Below are 12,459 nucleotides of genomic sequence, written 5' to 3'. Positions count from 1 at the left end.
AAGAGTTTAGTGGAACTGCAGCCAGAAGCTCAGGTGATGGAAATAAAGATGCCAGTAATGAGAGGGAAGGTGGGCAGTGCTGGCTTGCAGGGGGTATGTGGTGAGTTCTGTTTTGAATTTGTTTAAGAGCCATATGGGATCACCACATGGCATAGGCAAATATTAGGGGCTGAAGCTCAGGAGAAGCCAAAGCTGTGGACTGGGAGTTGTTGGCATGTAGGGAATCTTTACAGTCTTGGGAGTAGATGAACTTGCTCAGGGGGCTGATAGGGCGCTGGAAGAGTCTAGGATCCAGGGTGGAACTCTGGGGCATCCAGCTTGGAGGACAGTCATAGAAGTAGTAACCAGCACACCATTGGGTAGGAAAGGGCACAGGCTAATCCCACTGGCTCTTCCCTAAGACGCTTAATAAAGTAAATCAAGGGAGAGGGAGTCCAAGTTAGGGTTGTAGATCTTAGAAATGTATTCTTCAGTATGAAAAGATCACTCTGTGGAGTGGTGCATAGATATTTTACCTCTAACCCAGGGGTTGACAGATTTGTTCTATAACAGGCTAGATAATAAATATTTTCAGCTTCTCTGTTGGCAACTACTCAACTCTGCTGTTGTAGCGTGAAAGCAGTTATAGACAATACATAAAGGAATGGGTATGTCTGTGTTCCAGTAGAAGTTTATTTGTAAAAGCAGACACAGGCTGTAGTTTGCTGATCCTCTCTCACACCATCACTTGTTGTCTGATCCCATTGAGAAAGTTTTCTTGCTTCACTCCCTGCGCCTTTACCTCTCTGGAAACTTTCAGATGGAAGCCCAGGGGTGTGCACCAGGATAGGCATTGCTATTTGTGAACAGCAGCAGGGTGTGCTTTGAGGTCCTACAGTACTGGGATGTACCCATGCAAAGCAGTCTGGAAATGGTCATGCTCACCCATAATTGATAGAAATTATGAACAGCTCTGCTTCATCAGAATCCAAGTTAATGGCAGGAGGGAAGTATTGGGTCCTGGATCTGGCTGATGCTTTCAGGGTCATCTCTGTAGTACCTGTTGCAGGTAGATGCCGGATCCTCCAGGAACAGAGGACTGCGTTGTTCAGCAGCTCTAACTTCATATTTTACGTAAGAGAAGCAGCATGATTTGGGAAAGAACCTTAGCCTGAAAGGCAGACGTCCTGTGTTCTAATTTTGGCCTCTGCCACTAGAGGGGCTCAGTCTCTGTCTGTGTGAGGGGTGGAATTCCACAATCTTCAGTTGGATACATTTAGTCAATTGAATGCTTATGATCAGAATTTTGTTCCCAGCTCTTGTCTTGAGTTTTAAGTTTTGTTATCCATGGGCATATGTTATTTCTTCATGTTTCATTCTTCTTACTTGTAAAATGGGGCTTGCTGACTGTCATGAAGGGAATTCAGAATATATAAGACAGCAGTAAAGTGCTTTCTAAAATAAGAGCATTTAAAATTCTTTAAAATCACTGCTGCATATAATATGGAACATAGGTTTTTCAAATATTGACTGTGGTCAATTTATTGAGAGGTCTCAGAGGACCCAAGTAATTGCCAGTGGCTAACTTAATGAAGAATAGCAACAAAACTGCTTTTATTTCATTTCCTTTAGCTTATTGGTTGTCTTGCATGTTCTCAATCAATTGTTCTCTAGGCAAGTTTATCACTGTTGGATGGGGCAGGAAGGAGACGCAGTTCCATGGATCAGAAGGCAGGCAAGCGGCCTTTCAGGTGCAAATGGTAAGTTTGGCGTGATGGAGAAAGAACCTTGATTGGAACAATAGAAGTTGTGCCCCCCCCCCCCCAACTCTTAGGTGTCCAGTTACAGATCTCTTCTGCTTTGGTAAAACTGAAACTGTTTAGAGCCCTCAGGGAATGAGTCCTGCTAGAAGGATCTTTTTTTTTTATTGCTAAGTTCCTTTGTCATTTTTTTTTTCAGTGTAGAGAGTAATTATAACCAATATTCAGTTTAAAAAAGAAATCGCCACAGGTGAAAATGACACGGTGTATCCCTTCCTGATACCTTCCCTTCCTCCGCAGCAGGAGCTGCTGTTCTGCATTCACTGTCGATCATTCACATGCATGTTTTTATATTTTCGGACATGTGTATATGTTAGATACTAATTCTCATTTTTCCTTTTGGATGAAGCTCTTTGTTTTCTTTCTTTCTGACATACATTTTGAACATAGAGCTATAGGATTTATTGATAATAAATCAAATGTGGGATGTGAGACACAAGAATTGAGGATGATCCCACAATTTGGACCTGAGCAAATGGAAGCATTTTATTTATATTTTATGTAGAAATTTCCATTAGCTGCCTTTCTAAGGTAGATGAATCAATAACACACTCCCATTTACATTTTGCCTCCTTAATTATTTCTAGCTATATTCCATGTGACTTGTATTTCATCTCTTAAACCTTCACTAGAGGACGTTTGTGTTCTCTACCACAGGGCAGTTTCGTTGAGAATAAATCTTGTTAGGCTGCCTGTGTACTCCCTACTGTGCAGACTGTGGCACTGGCACCATTCTGACATAGCCTATCACTGGAATGTGATGATGGATGCTCAGGTGGTCATTTGTCCCTCACCCTGCTAAGTTGGCTTCTGTCTTCAAGGCCTTCGGGATTGAGATGCAGGTGGCACTGGAGAGTTTCTTTCTCCTGTACTGCGGAACGCAGGACTCTTCCATGTTTTCATCACTGCTGCTGGCTTTATCACCTCTGGCTCTTCTCTGCCCTCTTTCCTCTTATCTCCTTAACTCTTCTGTGCACTGTTGTGAAGCTTACACAATAATCAAATAAACAGAACTCTACCCTCTTAGATTTAGGCAAACAGAACATTTATTTCCTTATCATAGTTACCTGATAGATTCCTCAGATCGTTATTTTTAATATCTAGATCTGCAGCTATTTTCCTCTGTTGCTATGCTTTGAGGCCACTTTTTTAACACCCAAAGAAGGATTTTGTTTAGTTTTAAGTTCTTTTCTCGTTTCTTGATGGTTTCTGAGTCTAAGAGGCCTTCTGGAAGGGTTCCTGAAGATTCTATGAAGCTGTTTTTCTAGATGGCTTAAATCTCATATAAAAGATTTAACTTTAATAGCCTGAGGCTTGTTTTGTTCTGGGCCATTTAAATCCCCCAGTAATATTTGTGTTACCTCCTGTCTTTAGCACGAATCTGCTTTGCCCTGGGATGACCATAGACCACGAGTTACCTGGCGTGGTGATGGACAGTTTTTTGCTGTGAGTGTTGTTTGCCCAGACACAGGTATGGAAATAAATTGCACTAAAACAAAACAATTTTTATCTTACTTCAGTCCGGGAGAGTTTTCTTCCTTTTACTTTGAGGGTTTTTTGAAATTACACATATGAGGTAAAGATGTTCTGCTTTAGGTGTTAAATGAATTTAGAGCTAAGAGCTAGAAGAGTTCTTTGAGGCCATCTGGTCCAGCCTCCTACCTGTTGGATACAATTTTTTAACAAGATAATCTGAGTGGCTTTGTAAGACCATGACAGTTTTTATTAGTAAGAAAGGCATTTGAACAGTTAGGACTTGACAGCATTTATAACGTTTTAAGTTTGCTTTTAACTCTGCCTGTTGCACAGGAGCTCGGAAGGTCCGAGTGTGGAATCGAGAGTTTGCTTTACAATCAACCAGTGAACCGGTGGCAGGCCTGGGACCAGCTCTGGCTTGGAAGTGAGTGGGAGAAGAAACTTGTAACTTCCTCCTCCGAGAGTTTCTTGGAACTAGGATGGGGCTGGTGGTACCTGTTGAATATTGGTGTTTATGTAACACAAAAGGATATTTACTTTTCCTCATTTGGCTATAAGCCTGAATCCTTTCCTTTTTTTTATTTTCTGAAGTCTAGATTTTGAATAGTAGATTCTGAGCTGCTTCACAGATCTCAGCATTCTGAGGCCCACACATTTTGCAGGTTTCAGCTAGGGCCTATATGAAGCCACTGTGTAAAACAGAAAATGGTGCTTAGAAGGGAAGTCACTGTCTGCAAGGCTCTGTGAGGCAGTGAAGCTTTGGGGAAAACTTGGGAAAGGGCTTTCTTCCTCTGTGCAGACTCACACTAGGATCTGCTTGCTGAGGAACATGCAGGCTGGATTCATGCCCTGTTCACCTCTTGGCCCACTACCCTTATGTAGGTCACAGCCTGCCTGTGATATGCAGTTGCCCTGATTATAGATACAAGAGAGATCTCCTCTGTGTCAGTAGCATCTGTTATATGCAAAACCGTGAGGTCTCTAGGTTTTAGACATCTTCTTTCATGCCGGTATTTGAGTGGCAATTGGATGACAGAGCAAAGAGAGAAAAGTATTTGAATTAAATCTCTAGAGACATGGGGCCGGCCCATGGCCAAGTGGTTAAGTTCATGCCCTCTGCTTCAGCGGCCCAGGGTTTCGCTGGTTCAGATCCTGGGCGCGGACATGGCACCACTCATCAGGCCACGGTGAGGTGGCGTCCCACATGCTACAACTAGAAGGACCCACAACTAAAATATACAACTATGTACTGGGGGGACTTGGGGAGAAAAAGCAGGAAAAAAAAAAGGAAGGCTGGCAACAGTTGTTAGCTCATGTGCCAATCTTTACAAAAGGAAAAAAACAAAAACGAGACAAATATAAAAAAGATGAGACGATTGAGGTGTTTTCAGTAGATTGAGAAGTCTTAAAAAATACCTACCTAAGCATGGAGTATTTGCTGAAGTCATGTAATTGAAGGAGAAAGGTTATGGTTCTATAGGACATTATATTAGGAATGTTTTAAATAATTAATTTGTTTTTTAAAAAGTCACCCAGTGCGGTCTGAATCTGTAAGGTTGTGAGGGCAAATTAGGAAGAGGTAGTCTTTCCTCTGGGCAGGTATAGTCACACACTAGGGTGACTGCTTCCCAAGAGACACATGGGATTTAAAACTTCCTTAGATGGAGATTTTTTGTTTTCGCTGGAAAAGTCGTTTCTCTGGATTTCAGCCTATTCTTAGCCCGCTGGGTGTGCTGTCAGATGCTCTAACGCTCTGCATTTGCTTCAAGGCCCTCAGGCAGTTTGATTGCGTCTACACAAGATAAACCAAATCAGCATGATGTTGTGTTTTTTGAGAAAAATGGACTTCTCCATGGACATTTTACACTTCCTTTCCTCAAAGATCAGGTTAAGGTAGGTACCTGTGTTGTTTCACCATCAAATTTGAAGGGCTTTCCATAGCTAGAGAGGTTTGTATTTGATGTGGGTATGTAGATAGAAGCTCCAGAGTAGATACTAATGAAAATAGTGGCTTCTTATAATTGATTTGTGTGTGTGTGAAAGAGAAATTGTCTTTCTTAAGGAGATTTTGCAAAGAAGAAATCACATTTCTTCTCCACCCTAGATAAACACAGACCAGAAACAGAAATGCTAATTTTTATTGTTTATTTTGACAAAAACATAATTTTTCTGGTGATAAAAATACTTTTCTTTGATAACATTTAAACCTTAAGCAGTTTGAGTACCATTAGGATCTTTACTGGCGTGGAAATACATCAAATGGTAATCTTTAATTATGTAAAAATTTAAATGTAAGTCTAAATTAAATAAAAAATTTAAACTGAAAGTTAAAATTTAAAAGTTGAGAGAAGAGTGTAATGATTTCCCATTTATCTACTGTTTACTTTCAAGAGATACCAGCATTTGGCAAAGTTGTTTTTCTGTATCTACCACTCTTTGGCTTATACACACACACACACACACACACACGTTTTCATTTCCTGGGGTTTTTAATTCTAGAAATCTCATTTTCAGTATTCATTTCTAATAGTTAAGAACATTTTCCTTTGCATACCCACAATTCTATTATCACACCTTACAAGTTAGTAATAATTCCTTAGTATTGTCTAATACTTAGTCTATATTCGAATTTTCTTGATTGTCTAAAAGTGTCAACTTGCATTAGGTTGTTAAGTGTCTTAAGTCTTTAAGCATAATGTGTTTTTCTGAAGTCCTCTATATGTAATGAGATGCTACGCAGATTTGTTTAATGACTGTAGGTTAGTAATTTGCAGCTAAGGATCACCTCAAGTATGGGATTCTTTGGTTAGTGAAAGCAGGGAATTCAGCTATAGTAAAGATTTTGAAGTAAATACATAAAGGCCAGTGACAGGTCTTTTTTCCCTCCTAGGTAAATGATCTGCTCTGGAATGCAGATTCTACTGTGCTTGCAGTTTGGCTGGAAGACCTTCAGAGGGAAGAAAATGCCACTCTAAAAGCCTATGGTAAAACAGCTGTGGTATCTCAGCCTTATGCCCCGTAAAATGTCGATAATAGTAGGCTGTGGGGTTGTCTGTATCCCTTCTACTTAGTTCTGTAGAGTAATCAAAGATAGCTGAGGGGGTAGGTGGAGATGAGGGAGTGGTTAGGTTTTGATTATTTGTGGATTTCAGTCATGTGTCAGGGTTCTCTAGAGACATGGAATCAGGGCAGGTTGACAGGTTGGAAAATCAATTGAGTTGGTGTTGCAGTCTTGAGTCCAAAATCTGTAGGCTAGCCTGCAGTCTGGAAACTCAGACAGGATTCTGTGTTATGGTCTTGGGGCAGAATTTCTTCTTCTCTGGGAAACCTCAATTTTTGCTCCTTAGGCCATAAACTCTTTCCATGAGACCCACCTACATTATGGGGGGTAATCTGCTGTAGTTAAAGTCAGCTGACTGTAAAGGTTAATCACATCTACAAGATACCTTCCCAGAAACATGTAGACTAGTGTTTGATCAAACAACTAGACGTTACAGCTTGGCCAAGTTGACATAAAAAGTTAACTATCGCAAGCCATCAGTGCTTTCTCTTCGTGGGTGGTATTACTGCAGGAGATGAAAACGTTAGCGAAGGGATTATTGTGGAAGTGAAGGAGAAATGGGATTGGATATAAGTAAGAATCTTCTCTCTGTAGCTTTTAAGTTGTAAACCAGATTGTAAATATGTATCTTTCAGTGTTTATGTAATATGTGAAAACGTTGGAAAATAAAGATAAGGAAAAGCAAGTTATTCTGTAATTCTATCACTCGGTAATAATCACTATTAAAATTTTGTCTTCCGCATTTTATGTGTACATAGCTATGATCTCATTTTTGTTAGATAGGTATGATACAGCAGTTTTGTAACTTGCTTTTACACTATGTTGCGAATATTTCCACTTCAGACATCCATCTGCATCATTTTAAATTGCTATATAATATTGATTTGTGCCACAGTTTATTAAATCCCATGCTATTAGACATTTAAAGTTTTGTAATTTTTCGCTGTCATCAACAGCAATGCACTGAACATTTTTGTTTATAAGTCTTCTTACCTGCTTTTTTCTAAGTGGCTTTCAAACTTTTTAATCAATAGAACTTTTTCTTTAACTGAAATGTTAAGGAACTCATTCATTCATTCAACACAATAGTCTTCAACCCTGGCTGCACCTTTAGGGAAAAAAATGCTGTCCAGGCCTCATCTCAGAGTTAGATTCAGTGTGTTGGAATGGGGGATTATACATCAGTATTTAATTTAAAAAAAAAAAGGCTTCCAGGTGATTTTTAGTGTGCAGCGAGAGTTGAGAACCACTGGTTAATGAGGCTGTCAAGGGCTGGCGTAGTGATAGGCTCAGGATAGAAGTGTTGCATGAGAACAGCCATGGCATCGTTCCTCAAGAACATAAATATGTGGTCTAACTTAACCAGCTCACAGCTAGGTAGAAGTAATAGCCTGGTTAGAAAACTAGATTAGGTTTGCTGTGTTTGCTGAGTTAAGCATTATGAGCAGGGAGATGTTTAAAGAAAAGAAATTCCTTTATATAATTAAAAGTTTCATTTATGTGTGTCATCTGTTTAATAAAGGTTGGTTTTGATGTGATTAGGTGTTTTTTTTTTTTACCAATTTTATTGAGATATAATTGACATTTAACATTGTGTACATTTAAGATGTACAATGTGATGATTTGATACATGTTTATATTTTGTGAAATATAATCAAGTTGGTTAGGGCATCCTTCACTTCACATAATTTCCATTTCTGTTGTTATGGCGAGAACATTTAGGATTTACTCTTTTAGTAACTTTTAGATATTAACTATAATCATCACGGTGTACGTTAGATCTCCAGAACTTATTCATCTTATAACTGAAAGTTTGTACCCTTTGACCAATGTCTTCTCAGTTCCCCCATCCCTCAAGATTAAGTCTTGTTCTTTTAATAGATGTTGGAAAGGGTAATTGCCTGCTAATCTCCTTTGGACAACTAAATCATAGTTAATACCAGATAGTCTTGGAGATAATTGCACACAAAGCACTTGGAAGAAAATCAACATCTTAAGCCTAATACAGCCTAGTGATGCTGGTCTCGTACTCTTGGATTAAGTGTTAATACTTTAATTGCTAAATTTTTATGAAAAAATAATGTTCACTAAAACACTGTCTTATCGTAGTAGCTTTCCATCCTCATGATCATAAAGTTCGAAGGTAGAGGGAAGAAAAACTATGTGTGCTTGTGACTTTGTTGATGCTTGACGTTTTATCCCCCTGGAAAACTACCTTTTAACAATTATTGTTAATATTACTATTTTAGTGAAGAGGCTGACCAGGAACGGTCATTTGAGAAAGAAAAGATTGCTTCCATCCTCCTCTAGCAAGTGGTATGAAGTTTGGTCCCTTGGCCTCTGATGGTCTTCCTTTCATTTGCCCTTGCAGTTCAGCTATGGACTGTTGGAAACTATCACTGGTATCTCAAGCAAAGTCTGCCCTTCAGCACCTCTGGGAAGAGCAAGATTGTGTCTCTGATGTGGGACCCAGTGACCCCATACCGGCTGCATGTGCTCTGTCAGGGCTGGCATTACCTCTGCTATGACTGGCACTGGACGACTGACCGGAGCTTGGGAGATAATTCAAGTGACATGGCAAATGTGGCAGTCATTGATGGAAGTAAGCAGCTGGAAAACGTGTCCATGAGGCCACAAGGGGTCCTGAGCCCACTGCCTGCAGACCTAGTGGTTTCACTGAAACAGTGGGGAATTTTTGTTTGATTGGTTGTTTTGGTGGTTTGGTTTATTTTTATTTATTTGTTGTTTTGTGTTCGATTGGATGGGGTGCCCTTTGGTGGGACTTCCACTCTCTTGAGAACGATATTTCCTCCTCTCCTCCCCAATTCCCTACTGAAGACATTGACAATTTTCACCTTGAGTAGAGAAGAAGACAGCAGTCGTCTTGCATTTTTGGGCATGTTGGCCTTGTCTTTTTGCCCTGACATAGATGTACATTGACCCTTGCACCACTCCAGTTGTGTTCCTTTGTTTTCTGATAAAATACTTGTCAATTACGTACCTCTCCAATACGTTCAGTTTAAGTCTGTCTAGTGTGAGAACTGGGTTGGTGTTTTATAATTAGGTTGAGGGGGTTTTTTTTGGTGAGGCGGAGGAAATTGGGGAGAGGAATAGTCACTTGAATAGACAGTTTACTTACTGCTGATAACATAAAGGAAGACTCACTTCTGAGATTGTAATGTGAGTTGTGCTAATTTATGTTCTATGAGGGCGTAATACTAGTTTTACAATCATATGTTCTGTATAGAGAACTTAGTCAGAGATAGCTTATTACCAAATCCGTGCATAGGAAAGTGCTTTAAGGATTTTGAAGGGAATCATTCCCATGGTTTAGTCTGGCTTGATTGCAGGCCCAGGTTTAAAGCTAGAACTCTGACCTCTTGCCATTTTTCTCTAGTCCCTGGCACTTGAAACCTCTAAGCCCAGAATGAACTGTTCTAGGCCTGGAGGTGACAATAGCCAGATATAGACAGAGCCCTGACACTTACTTTTCTCCCTGTACTGTGTTTAAGCTTATTCGTGATAAAAACACCAAAAATTATTTTTAAGAAATACTGTATATTTTCCACCACCATCATTAGTTAGTGGTACCGTGCTGTTCAGATGCCTTATTTATTTATTTATTTATTTTTTGGTGAGGAAGATTGGCCCTGAGCTAACATCTATTGCCAGTATTCCTCTTTGCTTGAGGAAGATTGTCACTGAGGTAACATCTGTCCTACTCTTCCTCTATTTTGTCTGTGGGCTGCAGCCTCAGCATGGCTTGATGAGTGGTGTGTAGGTCTGTGCTTGGGATCCAAACCTGTGAACCCTGGGCCACCAAAGCAGAGCACATGAACTTAACCACTATGCCACCAACCGGCCCCTCAGATGCCTTATTTTTGCAAATTGAGCATCCATGTGTCTAATCCTCCTTCTCTTTCTCTCTCACTTGCAGATAGGGTATTGGTAACTGTCTTCCGGCTGAGTATAGTTCCACCACCCATGTGCTCCTACCGACTGCTGCTCCCACACTCCGTGAATCAAGTCGTGTTCTCTGTGCACCCAGAAAAGAGTAATGACCTCGCTATCCTAGATGCCAGTAACCAGATTTCTGTTTATAAATGTGGTATGTTGAAAAACCAAGATGTTATCAAGATGTTCTGAATCAAGTTCCTCCTACAAAGGGAAATTATAGTTTGGTGTTGCCTTAGGTCTAGTTACTAGAAATTTTGAAGTTTGTAATTAGTCATTATCTTTATGATATTTAATTGGCTTTTGGGTTTTTTGGGGGAGTTTCAATCCTACTCTGGCTTATAAGAACAATTCCTTTCTCTTTATTGAATTGAAAACTCAGTTATTTAAGAGTAACATTCAGACCCGGAAATAACTGCATCCATTGTGTCTCTAACTTGTTTTACGCTTGTCATTGCCTTTGCATATATTTTCAGTTGATCTCACAGTTTTGCTAGGAGCTGTGTCAGAGATGGAGTTTTCCTGTTTTATAGATGAGGGAACAAAATACCAGAGGATTTGCAGTTTGCATGAGCAAGAATGGACAAGGACCTCAACTTAGGTGTTCTAGTTTCTAATCCAGTTGTCCTATACTCCAATTGCTGTCAGTTTCTAGTTGCTTTCCTGATATACTGGAAGAATCTGAAATTTGTTTTTGTTTGTAAATTCTGTGGTCATGTTGTAAAGTATACTAGCACATGACACTGGTAGCCTTTTTTTTCAAATACGTTTTGAATTCTCAGCCTGAAAGGCAGGGAAAGATTGAAGAAAGAGGTTAAGATGTGATTATTTTCTAGATTCCTTTATTTGTAAAGTTGATTACCTTCTAGAAGTCATTAAACGCAGGACCGCCCCATCCCCTTAGTATTGGGAAAAATGTTTGTAGTTTACTATTGTATTTGCATTTTTGTTTTCTAGGTGATAGTCAAAGTGTGGACCCTACAGTGAAACTGGGAGCTGTGGGTGGAAATGGATTTAAAGTTTCCCTTAGAACACCTCATCTAGAAAAGAGATACAAGTAGGTTGTTCTTAATTATCTTGATCTCTTGGAACGGAAACAGCCAGCATTTAGTCCTAAATTCAGCCAACTGTTATTATTCTGTGCCTGTTGCTGTGTGGAACAAGAAGTAGATAGAACACTTGGGCCCTGGTTTTTCAGCCTGGTTGGGAAAGCCAATTACTTGTATATCTGAATGCCATATATACCGACAGGTGGCAGTGGAGCACAAGCCATAAGCTGGCCTAGAACCATTCCCCTGTCAGCTCTTGGTTCTCCAGGGAAAATCACATGGGAAAGATGGAGATGAAGATGATCGGGCGGAGTAGCATTTGCTTACGTAATGAGGATGCATACATTTGTTAACATATGGCTCACCTAATGCACTGTCTGTCTTTGCATCATCCCATACTCCAGAACTTATGGTTGCTGGGCTTTGAGGCTCCCAGGTTGGAAATCAGAATGCATTTTCCCACCGTAAAACTGTAAAACAATATTATAGATGACTTGGTATAATTGAATACTTCAGGTACATACAGCTATTGTAAAATGACCCAGAAGCCAAGTTGTTAATTATAATGCCACTTCTGTAAGAATGCAGGATTTGATTCTATTCTATTTGATAAGCCCTATGTCCTTAATTATTGCGCTACTCTACCTCCTGGGAGCATGTATTCATAAATTAATAGGAATAATGACCTGAAGAGAACAAATAACCAAATTAATAAATAATGTTTCTTAAATATATGCAATATATTTAATAACTGTATGTAAGTTTCCAACTTGCATATGATTTGGGGGCTGTTTGTATGATGCTTAGTAGTTTTCAAAGAACGTTTACATGAATTATTTCATTTCGTAGACTTGAAACCACTAGAGGACAAATTTAAGGCAAACTAGAAAGTGTGAGGCAATTTAGAATATAGTTTCATTTCTAAAAAATTGAGAGAAGGATAACTCTGAGTTGTTGAGAGAAGATTTCATGAAGGTCATGAATACTTATCTTGATCATTGAAGAAGAGAGAAGTTTAGGATTGGCAAAGAAGGATTGGGAACATTGGGTACCATGAACAGAAGGGTGTCGGCGAGAACCAGAGGTAGGAATGCTCCTGCATGGGGCCACATGCAGTGGA

The 12,459-nt window shown here is 39.7% G+C and overlaps 1 protein-coding gene across 3 annotated transcripts in view; it reads left to right on the top strand.

Moving 5' to 3' along the window:
- The window catches only part of ELP1 (elongator acetyltransferase complex subunit 1), a 51,024-nt gene that overhangs the window by 7,058 nt on the left and 31,507 nt on the right, over positions 1-12,459 (top strand). For all 3 annotated transcript variants that reach the window (XM_046673553.1, XM_046673537.1, XM_046673546.1), the window contains 8 exons: positions 1,654-1,739; positions 3,174-3,270; positions 3,609-3,699; positions 5,045-5,168; positions 6,166-6,259; positions 8,708-8,938; positions 10,274-10,444; positions 11,248-11,347. In XM_046673553.1, coding sequence (XP_046529509.1) covers positions 1,654-1,739; positions 3,174-3,270; positions 3,609-3,699; positions 5,045-5,168; positions 6,166-6,259; positions 8,708-8,938; positions 10,274-10,444; positions 11,248-11,347 — 994 coding nt within the window. The remainder of the gene's footprint in view (positions 1-1,653; positions 1,740-3,173; positions 3,271-3,608; positions 3,700-5,044; positions 5,169-6,165; positions 6,260-8,707; positions 8,939-10,273; positions 10,445-11,247; positions 11,348-12,459) is intronic.

This window comes from Equus quagga, chromosome 1 (assembly GCF_021613505.1).
Source record: "Equus quagga isolate Etosha38 chromosome 1, UCLA_HA_Equagga_1.0, whole genome shotgun sequence".
NCBI lineage: Eukaryota > Metazoa > Chordata > Mammalia > Perissodactyla > Equidae > Equus > Equus quagga.
This window is presented reverse-complemented; position numbering and strand designations above follow the sequence as displayed.